At 43.2% G+C, this 20,134-nt stretch overlaps 1 protein-coding gene across 2 annotated transcripts in view; it reads right to left on the bottom strand.

The window, feature by feature from the left end:
• The window catches only part of cep350 (centrosomal protein 350), a 31,968-nt gene that overhangs the window by 3,455 nt on the left and 8,379 nt on the right, over nucleotides 1–20,134 (bottom strand). The window contains exons 10-37 of one of the 2 annotated variants that reach the window (XM_034582403.1): nucleotides 19,073–19,815; nucleotides 18,800–18,915; nucleotides 17,083–18,116; nucleotides 16,695–16,839; nucleotides 16,305–16,474; nucleotides 15,992–16,163; nucleotides 13,958–14,142; nucleotides 13,593–13,756; nucleotides 12,952–13,062; nucleotides 12,662–12,802; nucleotides 12,381–12,520; nucleotides 12,147–12,248; nucleotides 11,821–12,038; nucleotides 11,478–11,692; nucleotides 11,047–11,325; nucleotides 10,569–10,718; nucleotides 10,250–10,410; nucleotides 8,461–8,583; nucleotides 6,597–6,847; nucleotides 6,258–6,457; nucleotides 5,759–5,912; nucleotides 5,061–5,221; nucleotides 4,814–4,947; nucleotides 4,651–4,706; nucleotides 2,731–4,535; nucleotides 1,491–2,024; nucleotides 850–993; nucleotides 552–674 (exon numbers count right to left, since the gene is read on the bottom strand). In XM_034582403.1, coding sequence (XP_034438294.1) covers nucleotides 552–674; nucleotides 850–993; nucleotides 1,491–2,024; nucleotides 2,731–4,535; nucleotides 4,651–4,706; nucleotides 4,814–4,947; nucleotides 5,061–5,221; nucleotides 5,759–5,912; nucleotides 6,258–6,457; nucleotides 6,597–6,847; nucleotides 8,461–8,583; nucleotides 10,250–10,410; nucleotides 10,569–10,718; nucleotides 11,047–11,325; nucleotides 11,478–11,692; nucleotides 11,821–12,038; nucleotides 12,147–12,248; nucleotides 12,381–12,520; nucleotides 12,662–12,802; nucleotides 12,952–13,062; nucleotides 13,593–13,756; nucleotides 13,958–14,142; nucleotides 15,992–16,163; nucleotides 16,305–16,474; nucleotides 16,695–16,839; nucleotides 17,083–18,116; nucleotides 18,800–18,915; nucleotides 19,073–19,815 — 7,931 coding nt within the window. Of the gene's footprint in view, nucleotides 1–551; nucleotides 675–849; nucleotides 994–1,490; nucleotides 2,025–2,730; nucleotides 4,536–4,650; nucleotides 4,707–4,813; nucleotides 4,948–5,060; nucleotides 5,222–5,758; nucleotides 5,913–6,257; nucleotides 6,458–6,596; nucleotides 6,848–8,460; nucleotides 8,584–10,249; nucleotides 10,411–10,568; nucleotides 10,719–11,046; nucleotides 11,326–11,477; nucleotides 11,693–11,820; nucleotides 12,039–12,146; nucleotides 12,249–12,380; nucleotides 12,521–12,661; nucleotides 12,803–12,951; nucleotides 13,063–13,592; nucleotides 13,757–13,957; nucleotides 14,143–15,991; nucleotides 16,164–16,304; nucleotides 16,475–16,694; nucleotides 16,840–17,082; nucleotides 18,117–18,799; nucleotides 18,916–19,072; nucleotides 19,825–20,134 lie in introns of both variants that reach the window. The other variant, XM_034582404.1, reaches the window with a different exon arrangement.

Raw genomic sequence — 20,134 nt, 5'->3', positions numbered from 1 at the left:
GGAAAAATGTCTCGACTGAAAGTTTGCATGTCAATTTTCAGTTTTATGCAAAATTCAATAAGACAATAACAGTTTCTTTTATGTTATCAACTCCTGTCACATCCATATCTAATGCTCTGTCTTGGTGATGTTGGACATTCTATGAAAATGCTGCTCTTTAAAATATCGTACAAACTAGAATGGCACTAGGAAGAGCACATATCTCTGCCAAGGTTCCAACAGTTAACACTAAATTTCACATACTCAAATATATTAAATATCAATACATGATTTCTCTCATCAAGATCCATCAATTATTCTCTGAGAGAATGGTGGAAATATTGAAAAACACACATCTCATAATGTTCAAGAAAGCGAAGGAAAATTCCTGAATCTGCCCCTGATCCACTCCAAAATTCAACGAGCTCTTTCCTGAACCATACTCCATCCTTCCACCAAAGTTCAAGTAAATCCGTTCAATTGTTTTTGTGTAATCTTGCTTACGGACCAACAGGGTGAAAACAACCTCCTTGGTTGAGGGAATAACTGAAACATGGAATATTGGGACCTACCAGTATGTGATCGACTCTGTCCCGTTTCTTTTTGCCAAATTTAAGCATCTTCTGCCAGTCAGTCTTCTGGCTCTGATCCTTGGCCAGACCGTACAGTTTCAGTACCTCTGCGGCGAGGAATTCCTGTTCAACAAAGTGAGAAAACAACGTCAGTCATCACATGTGTAAGAGACATCAGACTGCATTTGAATCTGGGTGACTGTAAAGACCTGTAAATATAAACCCCAATAATTAAAACCCAAATTGTACACAGTTAAATACACTGCCAGTAACTCAAGTAAAGAGTGAAGCACTGTACCTGGACTTTGGTGATGTCTCCTGGTGACTTAACTCTGTGGTAAGAGGCCTTCACCCGTCGTGCTTTGACCCACTGAGGCTGATCAGCGTTGGGATCTTCCGCATGGATCTCCTGCAGGATCTCCCATGTCAGGTCATACACACCCTGCGGAACAACAGAGAGGGATGAGATACTAGAGCTAAAACAAAAAATATAAAATAAATTGCGACGAGGATGACTCAGCAATGATTACTGCTCAACAGCACGGCTATTTGAATTCAATGAAAAAGTATCAGACGGACTGAGGCAACGTCTGAGTCGGATGTTTTCCAGTGCGATGAACACAGGGACGTCTCACAGTTGTAACCAAAGGCAACTAAAATTGTTGTGTCGTTTTGGAAACATTTGGATGCTCATGCGAGAGGAATCCGCTGAATAATGGGAACTTGTCTGGCATCTAACCTCAGTAGACCCATTTAGATAAAGTGTGAGTCCAGCTGCCTTTGGCTCAGTGTTACTGAAGCATTTGTCTGATTTTCACAAGCATGATTGGTAGGGGGATGCCAAGGGTGTCTGCCTGTTCTATTGTTCGGATTTCAGTTTTACAATAAAAATCCACCTAGGATGTGTGTATAGTCGTTTTTGTCACAGTTTTTGTTCACCTTTTTGTAGCTGCGGATGGAAAGGGCTTCCTGATCCTGGAAGGTCGCCTCTGTACCCAGATACTCATGTGAAGGTTTGGGCTTTGGCAGCTGTGAAAGGGTCACTCCTCCCCCCCTCCCCAGGCCACAGCTCTCCCAGATCTCCTGAGTGGCAGCGTGGACCATCTTCTCCACCTCTGCAGCCGAGTGGGGCACCACCATGGCCGGCTGCTCAGGTAGTTTGGGAGGTAGAGGCAGAGGAAGCTCGGGTCTAGGTGGAGACTTGACCTGCCCTTCTCCACCCGGTGAGGAGACAAGCCCCCCCATAGGAGTGGATGAGCCAGACCTCCCCAGGCCTCCTAGCCTGAGCTCTTCCTCTTCCTCTATTTGCCTCTGTTTAAGCCTCTGCTGTTCCCTGCGGGAGCTGAGGCCATAGTCCTCATCAAACCAGTCCTGATCGTCACCGAGATCATCCAGTAGTTCACGGCTCAGTTCCAGCTCTGCTAGTCGCTTGGCAAGCTCCTCTTGACCGCTGGCCCCCAACACTGGACTCTCCTGCGAAGAAAAAAGAAAAACACAATTTGATGGTCAACCAGTTTAGAAAATAAAAATTTCAATTAATTTGAATATTTAACTGCAGCATTACATATAAATCATGGTTTCAGACTTTGGATCTAGTCTTTAAGAGTTTTACTTGTTACTGATGTTTCAGACACAAAAGCTTTTCAGCAAAGAGCTAAAGACTGTTAACAGACACAGTTGGACTTTGGCTGCACACATCCCAAAAACATGAGGGTCCTCCAGGTCAAATCAATAACCACTGTTTGCTAGTAACTTGATTATCAAAACACCACAGTTCAATCACATTAAAGACCAGCACTATCTCGCTTTAACATTTTAGATTGAAATGACGAAACACAACGAAACAAAACACTGAAGAAGTCAAAGTTCAAATTCAGCCTGTAATTGTTTGTTTAGACTGCAGATATTTGATGTTTTATTATAAATTCGGGGTAAGGGGGGGTAAGGGGTGCATCTCCCTTTTTTCTTTTTTACCTGTTCAGTTTAAAGTAGGGCTCTGATATTTTCTGTTTATGCTCATATTTTGCTTTTAGTACAAGTGTGAATAAAAGCCACAAAATGCACTCATGGATCTTTTTTTTTTAAGTGTCACAGCAAGGAACCTGCTTAACTAAATCTATTTTTCATTGACCACATAGGCTACAAACGCATTATTAAAGAGTCAGAAATAGTCACTCACCGGTCGGTTGCACAGCTCCGGTGAAGACAGCTCCTCTTTTTCTATGGTTGGGAAGAAAGGTAGACCATCTTTTTGTTCCACTGTAGGGATCCACTCCTCTTCAACATTTTCAGCCAACAGCTCTCCATTCATCTGGTTGGCATCTTTGATCTTCTGCTCTTTAGCCCTTTTAAGTTCAGTAAACTGCTTCACAGTGTCGCTCAGAAAGTTGTTGAAGAGCGTGTCTGTGAATTTGTCCAGTTTGTATGTTTCCATCTCTTTTCCCTCGACTTCCCCGATGTCGGTGGAAAGATCAGCAGGAGTAAACTGGTGTCGTGAGTCCACATCTTCGTTCTCGACAAGGGTTGTGATCTCCTTTGGAATCTGCTTCTTCTCCAGGTCAATCTTGGCCATGTCAGAGATGAGGAGAGTGGTCGGTGCATCGTCAAACTCCAAAATTATGTCCTGACTGTTGCCATTAGAAAGTTGATGATTGGAGTCTTTGTGATGCTGTGAATTGAGGTGGGATGGGGGCTTCAGTGAGGTCTGGTTCTTGTAAAGAGAATCATCTGTGATCTTTTTATCTCCAGGCTCAAAGTCCTTATGAGATGTTTGCTCATTTTTACTCTTTAGTTTTCCTCGATTTTTATCATTTCCGTCCTCATCTCTTTCACATTTATCCCCACCTTTGTCTAACAGATCGTCAAAGAACGAGTCCTCGTCCTCTGTGGTGTCTGTGTAGAGCCCAAACTTATCTGGGAGGTGTGTGATTTTGTCTGGAGGAGCAAAGATACCGTGGCACTCATTACACTCAAAGTACACCACTCCATCATAAGTGCCGTTGTTGCTCCCTTCAGACTTATCCAGCTCCACGCCGGCCCAGAAGCCATTGGCAAAGCTGGTTGGGCCTTTGAACATCAGAGTGCCGGGCTGAACGCTACCCACAAGAACCCGATCTCCCACTTTAAAACTTGGCATCTCATCCTTACCAGGAGAGAGAGGGGTCAGCAGAGGAGAGAGGGGTGCCGAGTGGCTGGAGTTGATGCTGTTTGTGTCATGTTTGAAATCTTCTGTCTGCTTATAGAGCTCCAGCAGTCTCCCAGAGTGCTCGCTGGGTTCACTCATGCCAGAATGGTGACTCAGCTCATCCTCTATTTCCTCCTCTACCTCTTCATCTTGGCTGTCATTGGGTGTGGTTCTGCCGAGGGAGTCCTTTCTCGAAACCTTGATTTCCGTCGGGGAAACTGAGATTTGAGACTCTGACTTGGAGATAGGATGTTTTTCCCTGGGTGAGGAATCGAGTGATGACTCAAAGTCATCATGATAGTCATCTGGCAAGGAAGAAGAGGCTTCAGCATCCTTCTTGGGTGCCTCCTTGCTTTTGAAATCCATTGCAGCTGAAAGTGACTTAGCTGTAGGTTTTACAACATCCTCTGCTTCAGATGGAGATGATCGATGTTTTTCACTCATTGAAGAGGACTCATGTTTACATGTAGACTGCTTCTCCCGGGAGTCGGGTCTGTCTTCTTTTTCTAGTTCATGGAGAAGTTCAGAATGTTGATCCTCTGAACTGGAGTTTACTTCCACCTCCAGCTCTTCCTGAATTTCAGATCTTAGATCAGACACAATGTTCTCATCACCAGACTCAATTATCTGTGTCTTGGTTTCTTTGGAGGTGGGTCTTAAAAGATCCAGAGAGGACTGACGGCTCCTCGGACACTCTGGGCTGCCGTATACTGGAGTTGGAGTGACAGTTGGTGGGTCTTCATCAGATAATACTTCAGGCACCGAGGTGGATGTACTATGATCAACTTCAAGAGGGGCATCTAAAAATATTAGCCAAAGTAACATTAATACAGTGTCTTTTAATATCAAAATCAACTTTTCAATAAATGCTGTACATAATTTACATATTAGTTATAATGAGTATGAATCACTCACGACGGTCAAATGAAGCATCAATTTTTGTCCTTTCAGAATCTTGGCTCTTTTCAGACCTAAGAAAGAGGGATTGAAAGAGGGAACTAAACGTAAACAAAAAAATCCTATTTCTGTAAAAGCTACACAAACAACAGAGTATTGTGATTGAAGCCGATTTTGGTACCTGTGAGAAGGTGGATTGATACTTGACTGTTTTGCGACTGATATGGAATCTTGAATCTGGGACTTTGTATCAGCTGTTGAGTCTGGTTCCTGGTCCAGTTCTGCCTTAGTTTTCTCAATGAAGTCATTATAGGTCTGAAACAATAAAATTAAAAAGGTATCATGAATTTACTTATAGATGGACAAATACACACACACACGCAAGCAGACAATTTAGTTTAAACATCTAAAAACAACAACACATTTACCTCCAGCTGCTTCAGCAGGCTGGCCTCCTTTGCCTTCAGTCGCTCCTTGTTTCTCTTCTTCTGCTCTTTTTTCAGCTGGCAGGCCATAAACTTTCGTTTTCTGAGTTCTTCCTTCAGGGCCTTGATACGAGTCTCTATGTCACTCTGGTCTGAAATGGGCTCTGAAGGCAAAGTCAGATGAAAAATCACAGTTAGAATGTGAAACAATTGCCAGACCTCTGATTAGCAACGGGTAATCCAACTTTGTGCCCAATCGAACTCAGTCCCTACCCAGTTCTTTGAGGATTACTGTACATTTCCTTCATTAAGAAAGGTAAAATTTGTTATTGTGTATGTTGCTTTGGCTTGTTCACAATGAACAAACAGTATTACAAAGATGAAAGGTTTTAACAGCAGCCTGAAAATGAATGAAACACATTACAGCTTCAACACCAGGCCTGCAAAACTGTCGTTGGTTGTGCGATAACTAAGTGCAATGCAAAGTGTTCCCTCTTTCTATCACACAGCTAAGCAGGTCCGGTATCAGGGAAGTGCTTGCATAATGTATTCCTGGCAGCATCACATTATGCCTGGCTACACGGTGCCAGCAATATAGCTGCATTATGTCCACTTTCTCTGGTCTTCTCTGAGAACAATCAGGAACCATACCTCCAAAATGTGTGTTCAGTAAGTGTGTATTGAGTCATTGGGTTACTCACCAGTCTGTGCGGCCATGGGGGAGTCAGTGGGCTGAGTGCGGGCCTGGATGATGGTCCGAGAGGAGGAGTGAAGCTGCATCTTGGTCTTGCTGCTGCCGTCGGATGGAGAGGCGGCAGGGCTGTGGCTTCCTTTGAATATAGACGACTGGACGGACTAAACAGGAGGAGGGGAAATGAAGGGAATATTACTTCAGGATATGAAAACAAAGTGAGATGGACGGAAAGAGATGCTTGGATGAATAATTTAAATGCCCAGTAATCTAAAAGTTACCCATTACCCATAATGCGATGGTTGTATTTCATCTTTTAGTGAAATTTTGAACTCGCACACTAATCGTAACAATTAAAGTTGCCTGAAACCTGTTCACAATGATAAACTTTACTTTCTTCAACAAATAAGGTCAGTCTTTGAAATTGAAGCAATATATACGTTCAAAATTAAACACTACCATCAAGGACGTGGGACTAAACAGAGAAACATGACTGCATTAGTGCGTACTTGTCTGCCAGGTGATGGAGAAGCTGAAGAGAAGTCGTGGGTGTAGTTTGCAGGGCTGCTGTGGACGGAGGCCAAAGGTGTTTCATGGACTGACACAGGTTTTGCCGAGGAGGGGCTTCCTGGTTGCTGGGACCCCAATCCCTCCGTGTGTATACTTGACTCCGGTGCTGCTGAGGAACAGTCGCCCTCACTCACATAATCTAAACATTAAAACACATTTTATTTGTTAATGTTTTCCAAACAATAGGATGTGTTGTCCATTGAATTTGCAAATGCAATTTCTTCTTATTTCTTTTAAATCATCAACAGCTAGAAAATTAAAGACCCCTGTTGCTTCACCTCTCTCGCTGTCAGTCCTGGGTTCTGAGCTTTGATGTTTACCGGGACTCATGTCAGAGATCTCCTCTTTCTGACTCTCTGGCACCTCACGATCCTTGTGTTGAGATCTCGTCTTGTCCCAGACAGCCAGGGCTTCCCTCTCCATCCGACGGACCTCTGCCTCTTCCTGGTCCAGCCGCTGTTTCCACTGCAGCAGCTCCTCGGCATGTCGGCGCCTGTGCATCAGCTGCTGCTCTCGCTTGGTAAGGAACCTGTGGTAAAGTTGAAGGGGGAAAAAGAAAGGAGAGAGAAAAGAATGGGAGATCGAGGAAGATGGTGAGTGAGAAAGAGGATGAGGTGGCAGCGATGAGGGGAGAGAAGAGAAGTAGACATTTAGCATAAGAGATGTTTTACATGGCCGAAGCAAACAGACCCAAATCACCTGGACATCCAGTTTTCACAGCAAAACCACCTCAAACATCTGTCCAACACTCAGAGACGCAAGCACACACACACACACCTGATACATGCTGAGAATATTCATCCAAATATTGACGTGTACAAGCACCCATCAAAAAGAGATGACATGTCACTCAGGTCAAAAGAAGAAAAGAAAAACAACAGCAAAAATGTCAGATTCATGCATCAGTTTGGAACCCAGAAGGACATTGATTGGGTGTAGTCTCTCTCTCACACACTCTTCTTTCTGTCTCGCTCTCACTCACACACACACACATATGCACACACACACACCACACACACTCTTAGAATAGATAGAGGAGAAAAACTTAAGCACAGACGGTTACATCTCTTCAGTATGACCTCCTCCATTTAGCGCACTCCTCTTGCCAATAAGGATAATGAATAAACAATGGTTCTGTTCTGCAAAATAATTTGTAACATTCAACTCACACTGGCTCACTTATGCGTACATATCTCTGCGGATGCCTATCAAAACAAAGTGCAGTCAGGTATAGCTGTCATGTAATGGGGTCTCCCACAGCTATGGGTGCCATTACAGTGCAGTATTATTTAGCCCTAATCTAATTCAGAGCCTTTCCCCTGACTTAATGTAAACTGATGACAAGTCAGATACTGAAGAAACAGACCGTGGTGGGGTGGGGTTCTTTTAGTGCTTTCCCAAACTGTATTAAAGCCAATGGCCATCTGTACTTATTATCCCATCCTCTGCAACAGCTACCTAATAAAGAGGGATAGTTAAGATTTACTAGGCTCATTAAAGAGATAGACCACTCTATCTCTGGTCTGCGCTAAGAAAAAAAGTCTGTTACTTTAAAGTCATTGTGTGGTTCAATCTGAAAACATTTTGTATCAATAACTGGTCGGAGGCAGAGAAGGGAGATGCACAGCAGCTTATTTTTCATTCATTCATTCCAAGAGGCAAGAAATAAAGAGGGGAAGAGTTGCAAATCAAACACCACAGACATTAGTGAAATCCCAGCTTCGAGTCTGAGATTCCTATCGAACAAGGAAGGCTCCTTTTTTTTAATAAACATAACCTTTGACCTTCTTTCTCATCTCCAATTATCTCAACCTCTTATGGTTGAAAACAAGCATTAAAAGAATATCTTAAATTCAAAGTGAAGTTGTCAGAAGGTTAGATTATTTCAACAAAGCAGCTTTCCTTGGGCACTTAGCGCAAGCTTTCACTCAAATTCCTCGCCCCACAAATTCCATCCTGGAAGTTCTTAAGAAAACCAAACCACAACCCGTCAAATCACTCGTCATTCACCATCCCACCCACACAGGGTCCCCGTGCCAGTGGGTGAACACAAGCATGTTCCATATGGGGTGGGAGGTGAGGCGGGGGCAGAGCTATATAGGTGGAGGTGCTGGGGGAGAGGTAGAGATCACTGTACAGTACCTGACCAACTGGTTGTAGATAAAGAGCTGGAATTTAGGTTGGAGTTTGGGAAGACAGACACTGAGGGAGGCCCAGTGGTGGGCAGTGAACACAGAGAGGAAGTAGTGGACAGGAGAGCAGTGTCTACAACACAACAAGCACGCAACAGACAAAGTCAAGAGAGTCGCACAAAAGTGGGTGTGGACATGAAAACACAGACACACAGACACACACATACACACACACGTAATATAAGAGGGGGATTGAAAACACGAGATAGAGAGGGATAAGACAGGTAGAGAGAAAGGGAGAAAAAAGAGCAATATGAGCAAATGTGGTTTTATTGAACCCATGGTGTCAGTCTGTCAGGCTTCTGGTAGAAAATAGTGATTTTAAAAGGAGGTGTATTTTGGAAAGCATAAACATTTAAACTGGTATTAGGACATAGGGTGAAATTCAGTATAAGAATGGGGGTGTGAGGAGACCAGTGCCGCACCTGCTTATAAAAGGGCTTAAATAATTGCTTCACCAGTAATTCTAAAAACAGACTAAAGTGTGAGCATACAGTTACAGCTTTAGATAAAGTGAGTACAACTTTGTTAGTGTGTTATGTCAGGTTGAATATATAGAATGATTTAGTAATGCTCATCAAACATACAGACAGTGGTGGTAGAGAGTGACAAATGGAAAGGAACAGATGTTTTTTTTAAAAGGATCGTGGCAATTAAGCAAGCAAGAAGGCTGATAAATACATAATAATACAACGTTTTTTGTTTTCTGAGATCCTCTTAGTTGCTTAATTTAAAGATAACTGGTGATTCATCCTAATTTATAAAAGAAATAACAGACAAATCTAAATTGTTTTGCCAATTGTATCCAGTATTAATCTAAATAAATCCAGACCTTAAAAGAAGTGATACTATTGATTGATGACTGGCCAGTGTTTATAAATCCTAAACCCCAGAATAATTAACTGGAGCTATCCGGTCACAAGAGGCTCTAAAAATCACCTGACCGAAGCTGGTACCAACAGGAACTCCAAGTACAGTTAGTGACTGGCCAACACAAGAGGAAATTGATGTAATAAAGGCAATGGAGTGCACAACTTGTGGTGGTCTTATCTGGGAAAGAATCAGGATTCTATTATTGAAGGTTTGATTGGTAAGATTGATAGTGTTAGATTTATCTAAGGCTTAACGTTGTCAGATGTTATTGCTTTCCATCATTTGTTTAAGAGTGCATCAGATATTAGTACATTAGTACAGATTGTCCTGTCGTGTGCTTATAGGTTTAAAAGGTTAGAGGGGAGTACTGCGGCAGACTGGATGCTTGTCTAGTCTAGAGGGAGGAGAACATGGAGCATGCTTATCTTCACATCCACACATTCACAGCACTTTAGACAGCAAGCAAAGATGGCATGGACTGGTATGACTGTTAGTTTCCATTAAGTTAGTAAGTGCATTTTTGTAAATGTAATTTTTTAATTAATCATGGTAAAAATGAATATTAAACAGCACAGTGCAGCACCTAATGCAAGGCAATTCAACTCATTTAAAAATTAAATTTATATCTTGTATATGCAAATGCTATAGGCCAAGTGTGCACTATGTCAGCCCAGGCTCTATGTTCAAGTATGTTTGGCCCCTGGTTGAGATCAGAGGACAAAAATGAAATAAAGACTAAAAAGAAAACTAGAAAACTTGAGCAGGGTAATCCTTCTGATCTTTTGAGAAAATAAGAAGAATGAAAGAAGCAAAAAAAAAAAGGGGGAATAAATGGCAGCAGGAAGAAATTAAATGAAAGTGTTTACTTCTCATCCGTGTGAGTGCGCATCTTCTTAAGCTTCTGCATGATGCTGCTCGTCTCACTTCCAGAGATGGAAAGCGAGGGAGAGGGGCTGCGGTTATCATCAGCATGTCTCATGTTGGGGGAGGCCGTCTCCGACAGTGGTGCTTCTGACACAGGAGTCTCCTGGAGGATGGACAAACAGACAAACACAGGCAAATCATAAAAAGACATGTCTGTTTTCTAATCTTTAATAAATAAGTTAGATTTTTGTATAACAAACAATATTGAACTGAACCTCCTTTATATAGTTTGTGGAGGTGGTTAGTGACTGCACTACTTACAGGTGGCGCTTCACCCCCAGCACACTTGAGACGCTCCTTCAGTCTGAGTGTCGAGTTTCTCATCCGCTCAATCTCCTCCTGCTGCTTCAGCAACAGCTGCCTTTCCTTCCTCGCTGCTTTGTTGGCCTCCTGAAGTCTCTTGATCTCAGCCTATAGGAACATGAATAAAGTGGGAGAGAAGGCTGGTTAGTCAGACCTGACATTAAAATCCGTCCTAAGAGAGATCACAAGTGGAACGCGTTACAAATGAGTGTTTGGGACTATAATATGTGTTTGCTAAAACCAAATTATGCTGTTTTACTAGTCTTTATGGATGTGTCACTGTGTTTGTGCGTGCGTGTGTGTGTGTCCGTGTGTTAGTGCGAGTGAGAGATTAAAAGAGAGAGAAAGAGAGCGAGCAGAGTCAGGAGGGACTGAATCAATGACTGTGTGCAACTATGGAGAAAGACTTTGCCATTTTGCATCTACCCCCAAATACCTGCTCCTGTTGTAGTTTCATCAGAAGGCCCCTCTGCTTCTTCCTGAGCGGTGGCATTTTGTCGTCCTCTCCCTTGTCCCTCAGCCTATTCTTCTGGTGCTCTAGCCAGGCCAGCTCAGTTCTGGTCTTCTCTTTAAGAGCCTTCTGGCGAAGATGCAACAGAGAGCTCTGGTGCTGCAGCCTTACTTCCTCGTCCTTCATGTACTGACGCACCATGTCCATGGTGAACTGAGAAAAGCTGTCCTGACCACCAGAGAAGGCCATGTTTGCATCTTGAGACTAAAGGAAAAAAGAGGAAACGGTTAAGATCCACTGCAAGTGATAGGTAGGAGGGAGACAAGTTAAAAGCGCGTGAGAAGTATAACTGGCAGGAGGGATAAAGCACACCATAAGTGGTCACATGTGTTTGTGTGACTGCGCTGCCCTCTCACCTTGAAGATGTTGTGTGCCCCTGAAACCAAAGTTGTGTTGTGATTGGCACCATCATCCTCCGATTCCTCATGGTGTCGAGACTTTTTCTCTATGGTTCCTCGGCGATGCGCCTCAGACGGCAGCAAAGAACGGAATGATCGCTCTTCTATCTCATCCTCTGTCATGGATTCATCAAACTTGAGGGAGTACTCAGTTGCCACAGACGTACTGTCTCCTAGGGGATCAGAAATAGCAAAGGTTAAGTGAACGCATTCAAATTTCAACTACACAATATTGAGTGTGAAGACATGAAGAAAGGCACGCCAGCTTTTTAAACTCTGTTTCATGCTCATCATCCAGCACCTTTCTCATCCACTATAGAGGCGATGCTGTCACTGCAGAGGGAGTCATTTGCTGCCGTAGGAACTTCCTCCTCTATGGAGCTGCTGCCTGCTTCCCTCTCTGTCCTCCCCTCGGCTCCCCCATTCCTCCATTTGCCCTCTCCTGCTTCTTTCTTTGGTTGTTCTCTGTGGTCTGAGGAGACGTATGATGGGGTATTGAGGCTGCTAGAATTGTCTCCACTGAGGAAAGAGGAAAACGAAAGATTAAGTGTCTCTTTTGGATTTGCTTCCTCAAATCCAAATGCAAAACTAATGAAACTAATGCTACAAGAGAGGCCTGAATGGTACCTCAGGTTGGGTCTTCTGAAAGAAAGCGAGTCAGACTGGCTGTTCAGTGAAGACAGAGATTCATCTGGCTTGGCCCTTCTGCTCGACACCTCACTCTGGAAGCTGTAAGACAGAACAGAGAGGACACATTTAAAACAAATTGTAGTTTTAAACATTTCCAACACTTATGTAAGTGCCAGGGTATAATCTATAACTAGTAATCTCATACTAGACAAACAGTACAGTTTACTTTACCTATCAGAGTCAGCTTGATCTTGTTGCTGCTTCGTATAGGAGCTCTCCTGCTCTTCCCGCTGGTCCAACATGGAGGAATCTGCAGCAACAGGAGCGACAACCAAGGCCCCCGCTATCTGCGACCGTGCCAATTCTGTCATCTGACAGACGGGAATATATAGAGAACAAATATTCATATTTATTGTTATTTCCTTGCTGTAACTCAAAAATCTATCAGCTTTTGTTATAAAATGAAGACATGGGCTGTTTTCCAGGCAGAGGGGAAGGCATTGATTGCTAACCTCCTTGATGTGTCGGGCAGCATCGGCTGTGTACCGTGCTGCCTCAGCCTGTTGACTCATCATCTTAGTAGTTGCCTCCTGGAGGCCTTCCAAAGTCTCTTTTTGGTTCGCTGCCAAACTCTCCTGCAGTTCTGTATGAGCCTGGATGAAACCAAAAATAAAATAAAAGTAGTTATAACATGGACTTGGAAACGTGAGGGAAACAACACAGAATTGGTCTTCAACAAATATGCATGCATTTAACTATATGGATATGTGTGTGTAAGAGAGAGAGGTCTGCATGTTTATACCCTGGCCACTCTCTGCCGATTTTCCTCCATCTGTAGCTGTGTCCCCAGGGCTTCTCTTTCAGTCTTGATCTTCAGTTCGTAGAGGTCACGCTCATGGCGCTGCTGCTTGGCCTGCAGGGTCAAAGTTCATATTGCAGCTCATTAAGAACATCAATACAGAATCGTCACAGTGAGGCAGTAAATCAGTTTATCATGTATTGCGGACACAATAATTAAAATCAGGTTTCTAAAAAGCAAAAACCAGAGGAAATTGCTTAAGTGCATTTCCATTGATGAGGCTCATTACACCACAGGCAAATACTGAAGAATCCAAGACTAAAGTGGTGCCAGTGACAAAATACAGTCCTAACTGTTTTACATGATTAATACAGTCTACATCGTTAATATTTTGTGTGTGAATATGGTAAATACAGAAATATTATCAACTGCGAGCAGCTAATTTTGTAACTTATACCAGTTACATCTAAAAGGTATGTTATCATCCAGAAGAAAGGTTAATTAAGGAATCTGAGTACAATTTAAATTTAACTTACAATAATACAACTTCTGATACGGAAATACGCCAGATACTACTAAAACAACTACAAGTACTACTACCACTATTTATTATTACTACCATCAGCATCTACACTCCTGTTTACCTTTAGCATTTGTGCCAAATTGGCACTGTCCTGTTGAGCCATGGAAACACCTATCAGCCTCTCCATGTCGCCCAGCTGCCGGACCGACTCTTCAACAGACTCCAAGTAGTGGAGCTCTGCTGCCATTCGCTGCTGCAGAACAGCAGGTGAATACTGTAGTTCACCTGGGAGAAAGACAAAGGCGGACAAGGTGAGAGAAAGTAATGAAGCCATTTGTTGGTGGAGAGTAGCCCAATGAGAGCAGCATGATACACAAATAAGCCTGATGAGCATCAAAAGAAACAACCAACTTTTTCTTTGTTATTTTAAGGGACATCCTTTCTACCGACATATTATCTGTTATTATATCAATATGAGGTTTTTACCTGTGGTCCTGTTCTCTACTCTACCACTGCCAGCTGAGTTGCCAGTGCCGATGTAATCTGAGCCACCTTGTACAGGCTCACTGAAAGAGTCTGCTCCTGGAGGAGAACCAGGGTCTGGAGAGCCAGAAGGAGAAGCATGCTTGGGAGTCACCGCTGAAGCGGACATCTTTCCATCCAGCGCCGAACTACAAATGCAATGAAAAAGTTATGACATGTTATTTCTCACAGTGGTTTGAAATTTGAACCAAAACAGATTTTCTTCTAAATGTGTATGCTTTTGTTCTTTGGGTTGATTTGATACTTTTTCAGGTTATGGGGGATCTGTATATATCTGATAAGATAGATATTCCATAACAGTGGTACTGACTGACAAAGCTAAACTGTGAAAAGTTGATATTTAATATGTGAATAATGGTACCTGATGTAACAAATGCTACCATATCAATTTTAAGACAGTTTGAAAATTGGATTTTAAAATCACTGACAGTTCTGTGGCTCTACAGAGTGTTCTGAGCGCTTTGAACCGAGGGGCAGGTTGACCAAATGCAAACCCTCAGATTGACTGAGGCAGCATAACCCTGCTGTGAGAGGCCCAGACGATGAATGGCTATATTGTGCTGCTCCGAGATGATTGGAGGCCAAGACGATGTCAGAGAGATCAGAATACATTCTACTTCCCCATTAAGAATTGTAGACAGTGGCGTCATTATTCTCCAATGATAGCAATCAAACTAACAAACTAATAATAATTATAAGAAGAAGAGGAAGAAGAAGAAGAAGAAGAAGAAGAAGAAGAAGAAGATAATATTGCCATGTTCTCAATGCTTAAACAGTTAGCGGTTGTGTGCACAGAAACAGATATGAATACAACCTTTCAAAAACCTACAGAACTCTTACTGCTACCCATAAGCTGTCCCTGAAGAACTGTTTATATGTTTTATTGTTTTAAGTCACCACCAAAGTTAAACAACAACTCACTATTTAAATGGTGCTAAGGAGACACTGTCTGTCTGAATGTCTTGCCCTCTTACATACAGGCTCCACAGAATGGCAGGAATCTGCCACCTGGGCTTCAGAGAACCATTAGACGGCCCAAACTTTTCTACTGGGGACTGAGATTAAAAGAAAAAAAACCTCTCTCCTTTCCTATGGCAGCAGGCCCAAGCTGCGGTGAAGCTGGCTGACCCGACCAACCACCCTGCTGGCCTCCAAAACAAAATAACCACTGTTTTCTGTCTTGGGTCGAATTGCAGCCTCCTCCTGTTGCCGGGCACTGCACGGCTGCTTAAACCTGTGAGTCCTCAACAGAGCAGCAAGCCACAAGACTGTTTGGACTGGCAGTCTAAACTCGGGCTCTATGGTGTTGTTTAGTAATAGGTCATGCCCAGATAAATTAACCTTTGGCTGATTACAGTATATACCAAGTGGAATTTTTTCAGAGGTTGGAACAGGAGCAACTGAAAAGAGCAAATGCTGAAAAGATCTCATTCATCCTTGAGTGCTAATAGATTTTAACACTCCATTTCAGATTAGCTTGGAAACACTTGGGAGGAGAAACAGTGTGACTGGTGTGGCTTTACAGGTTCATTTAAATGTTACTTTAAACATATTCATCTGTATTTAATGAAAACTTAAGTTTAAATTCAATAATTTAAGAGGAAGAAATTAAAAAAGAGCCAGAAAATAAAGTAAGCCAAGTGGGTGAGAGGGTAATTTAGACTTGTGGGAACACTACTCAACATTTATGCACTTGGTGTGTGTGCATGTGTGTGTGTGTGTGTGTGTGTGTGTGTGTGTGTGTGTGTGTGTGTGTGTGTGTGTGTGTGTGTGTGTGTGTGTGTGTGTGTGTGTGTGTGTGTGCAAGCAACAGTGGATCACAGTTTACATGATTCAGTTTGATGCTCTTTACTGGAAAAACAACAACACTCAGACCTTGGAACCTTGCAGATGGAAAGTTTTTTCAACTTTTAAACCACTCAAATAAACCAGAAATAAAACCCTTCCTCTCTTTTATAATCTCTTGAGGATCATTACCTTTGGTGAGGATGCCCTAAGAGTTCACTGGAGAGGACACTCCTAGCCTCGCTGTGGGCAGAGCTTTTGTCTGAGCCCTTCTTCCTGGAGTCGGAGGATAAAACCTCTGACCGGGGTGAACAGGGGCTCCTCCGCTCTTCCACTAAAGTGGCATCACTCTGGTCTGATGTGCCTGTAGAGAAACTCAGTTAGAAAGTGCTGCAGACAGATTTGACACCGCAAATGACCGTACAGTGGCAATTTAAATAAAAATAAAAAAATATAGAAAATTCAGACTCGTATCAGGACATCGTGCAAAGATACGGATTCTCACCTGTTCTTCTGCTGGAGTACTTTGAGAGGGGTGAGGAGCCAGATGTTGAACCAGAGGAAACACGTGGTGAGTGAGCAGATGAGTGAAAGGATGAATGGTGGGAATTGATGCCTCCTCTAATTTGCTCATAAGGAGACCTTCTCATCAGCTCCTCAAAGTGACTGTTCATACTGACAGAGAAGGAAGAGAAAAGTGTGAATTAAATTATTATTTAAAACATTTAGGACCTTTGATATTACACAAAAAAACAATATGTCATGTTTGCATATCCTCATTATTATGGTGATATAATTACCCTACCTCTAAAAAAAAAATATCAAAAACTGCATTAGCTTTTCATCTGTGTGACATGAACGCCACCTAGTGTTCACATCCAGTCTTTCCTTTTACCTTGGTGATTTGGAGCCTCTCGTTAATTGGCCGGTGGTTTTGCTGCTTTGTGATGATGACACAAAGTCATCTTCATAGACCGCTGCATCTCCGAGGCCATTTCCAGAGGGATGGGATTGGGGAGAGGGAGAGTTTCTCTCACTCGCTATTGTATCAAGGTGGAAACAAAACAGACAGATTAGAAATATTTATGACATTGTCTAGACTGACAGTGAGTCATTATGTGTGGTTGGTTTTTCTGCAAACAATGTTTATATGACAAATATTCTGTGTAGCTCTTTAAGTTATATTTGCAATTCTACATCCAATACTGCAGTTTTTTTCTTTCTATCTCAACAATTAAAAGAAAGAAAACTCCACTCGCATATTTTCTCACAAGTAAACTGACCTTTAACATGCCCATGAAGGTTCTTGGTGAAAATGTTGATTACGCTTAAAGGGCTTCCTTTGTTCAGCTCTTCCCAGGCCATTTTACTGCAGTCCTGCTGAGCAAAAGGGGGGCTGAGAGCGGAGCACTTTGCTGCCTCCCTCTGGAACTCAGTCAGCCGCTGGTAATCCCTTCTCCGACCTGCACAGTACTCCGCTGCCTCCAGGTGGTCTGCTGGTCGAGATACACGATTGTGGGAGGGGCGGGGAGGGCTGGCCTCATCCTCTGAGAAACTCCCTTCACTCAGTATGGGACCCTCACTGATTGAACTGGCACTTGAGTCATGGAGAGCTGTCTGATTCTCCAGCTTGTCAAAGCCGCTCCTTTGGGCCATTTGATCAATTATTTCTACCTTTTCCAAGCCGTTGACCAAATTTCCCCTTTCTTGTATATAACTGTTGTGAATGGGCCCCGTTCTGTCGCCATAATTTGTCTGTGGACTGTTCAAATTGATTTGTACACTCCTCCTTTCTTTCTGTCTGCTAAGGGTGTGCAGATTGCCCACTCCTGGAAGAGCTGTGCCATCATATGAACTATGACCTGTGCTCGTCAAAATCCTCTGGACACTAAATGCCGCATCATTGTTTTCCGTGGCAGCTGTTTCTGCCCAGCATCCATCGTCAAGATAAGCCTGAGAGGGCAGAGGAGCCAAAATAGCATCCATGTCAACTGAAGTTGCCGTACCATAGTTGACTCCTTCCCCAGCAATCTTCCGTGCCTCACTCTCTATACGATTGGATAGGGATGCGGCTGTGGCCTTGAGGGCCTCAATGCGGGACATCTTGAATGGCGACCTGTTGGTAGGTACTGTAGCCGGCCGCTGGGTGTGGTTGATGTTACTGGCAGCCACTTCCGTCTCCAGCCGGAGAAGCTGAGAGAGAAGATGGTCACCATAAGGAGCTAGCGTACTGCCACTGTGTCGAGCTGTGGGTCGAACAGCAGGGCTCAGACGGTCAGGCTGAAGAAAAGAGGAAACTCCAACATCCAAATCGTCCCTACAACAGGGAAAGCGAAAAAAAAGAGGGAAAAGGGTATAAACAACATAAAATCGAAGATCAAATCGAAGACAAATGTTTAAATCAACAAGAGAACTTTCATTTTACTGGCTCATAATCTATTCTGGGTATTTAAATTGTTTTTCCTTGACATTCATGTCTGCATTCCACAGCAATAAACAACAACATTTATTTAAATATAATGTATCTTATAGCTATAATTATGAATTAATCTTTTTAAAAGCCTGATACATACAGTAACTGTTAATGTCAGAGCACAATGAGGCTTGCAAAATCATGACAGTAAACAGATGGAAAACGATAAATCAAAGCAAACATAATTTCTCCAAATACTCAGAGGGCAATGATTGTTATGTGTAACATCATTATATACTGTAATCTTCACTGTATTATATATAGATTTCATAATATTAATAGTGCCCTATGGTGTTTTTGTTAAATCATGTACTAAAATTGAGGGGAAAAAGGCTTCTGGGGGACTTGCAAGGGGTTTTCATAAGAAACAAGCATCTGAGAACAAGCAGCTGCTCTGTTTGACAGAGTCAGGTGATCCCACCCAAACTTTATTTCCGAGAGATAGAAGATTTGTGTGGTGAAGTTGTTATTCTGGTGAGTTAGTGAGCAGAACAGAGAGTTTTGTGAGTATGTGTGTGTGTGTGTACCTGTACAATGGAGCCGGCTGATCATTTAAAGACCTGTCGCTGCTCGAGGGGCTAAGTGGGGCATCTAGTCTTTTGTTCTCTTTGTCAGACTCCCCAGAGGGCTGGTACATTGGTCTCTGCGGAAGAACACGTAAACAAACATGTTAAAACACAGATTTTCTTTCAGTTCTTTTAGAGTTTATTGACACATTTAAAAAAGTTAATAATTCTACCCAGGATTCATATATTGTTACAGTGATTGATAATTTATAAAATGTTTTGTATGTAGAATACCATTTGACTAGAAGGAGCCGCAGGGCGCATCTGTGTGACGTCCTCGCCGAGCTCGGCCTCCTCCAACAGCAGTTTGTTGTAGGTCTCCTGAAGTCGCTTTTGTACAGGAGCCACAGGTGGGTCGATGGGAACAGCCACTGTTCTAGCGACTTCTCTTTGCTTCCTGTAGAGCTCCTGCAGTCTCTGGTTTCTCCTCTCCGTCTCCTCCCTCAGTGCCCTCTTCTCCTCCGCCAGACGCCTCTTTCTCTCCTCTTGTTGCCGGATGATGTAGTGGCGAACGGCATCCGCATCATAGTGTCGATTTTTGTGCCCTGTATCAGTCATGTTGGCAGACTCTGGTCTGTGTGTGGTGGGGCTGGCACTGCGGCATCCTCTTGAGGAGCTACCTGTGGCCGCAGTAGTTCCCCAAGCAGACATTGGAGTTCTTGTTCGTGACCCTGATCCCCCTCTCCCTCTCCTACCACTGCTCCCTCCTCGGGACCTTTGCCGGGCCCTCTCCTCCTTCTCAGCTGCTTTACACTCCAGCTGAAGGTCATCAAGTATTCCCTGAATGTCTGCTGACAAAAGGTCTGTGCTTACACCCACCGGCGCCTTGTCCTGAGCCGCAGAGAAGCGGCAAGATGTGGTTGCGGAGGGGCTTTTTGACTGCTCCTGGAAACCACTGCGAGGCCTCTCTGTGCTGTTGGGTCGAGATCGTCGGCTGGATTTTGAGCGTGGCTCTGAACTGGAGAGGTGATGGGAAGCTGGCGGACATTTACAGAAAGGCAAGATGTTACAGTTCTAACCGGTAATCAATTCGATAATAGAAAGAAACATACACACAGATAACAGAGTATGCTGCTAAACAGAATTTTTTTTTTATCTAAAATTCTATGAACTACTTTGCTGTTTATCTATGATCAATGTCTGTAATAAACAGGTTTGTCATAGTTCAAAAAAAACACTGGATGCCCCAACATGTGACTGCAGCAAATAAAAAAAATCCTCCACAACTAAAGCACTAGACCCAGACAGAATGCGACTAAATAAGGCTTGGGGGGCTGGCTTGCCATGGCAACTCTA

The sequence above is a fragment of the Hippoglossus hippoglossus genome, chromosome 4 (assembly GCF_009819705.1).
Source record: "Hippoglossus hippoglossus isolate fHipHip1 chromosome 4, fHipHip1.pri, whole genome shotgun sequence".
Taxonomy (NCBI): domain Eukaryota; kingdom Metazoa; phylum Chordata; class Actinopteri; order Pleuronectiformes; family Pleuronectidae; genus Hippoglossus; species Hippoglossus hippoglossus.
This window is presented reverse-complemented; position numbering and strand designations above follow the sequence as displayed.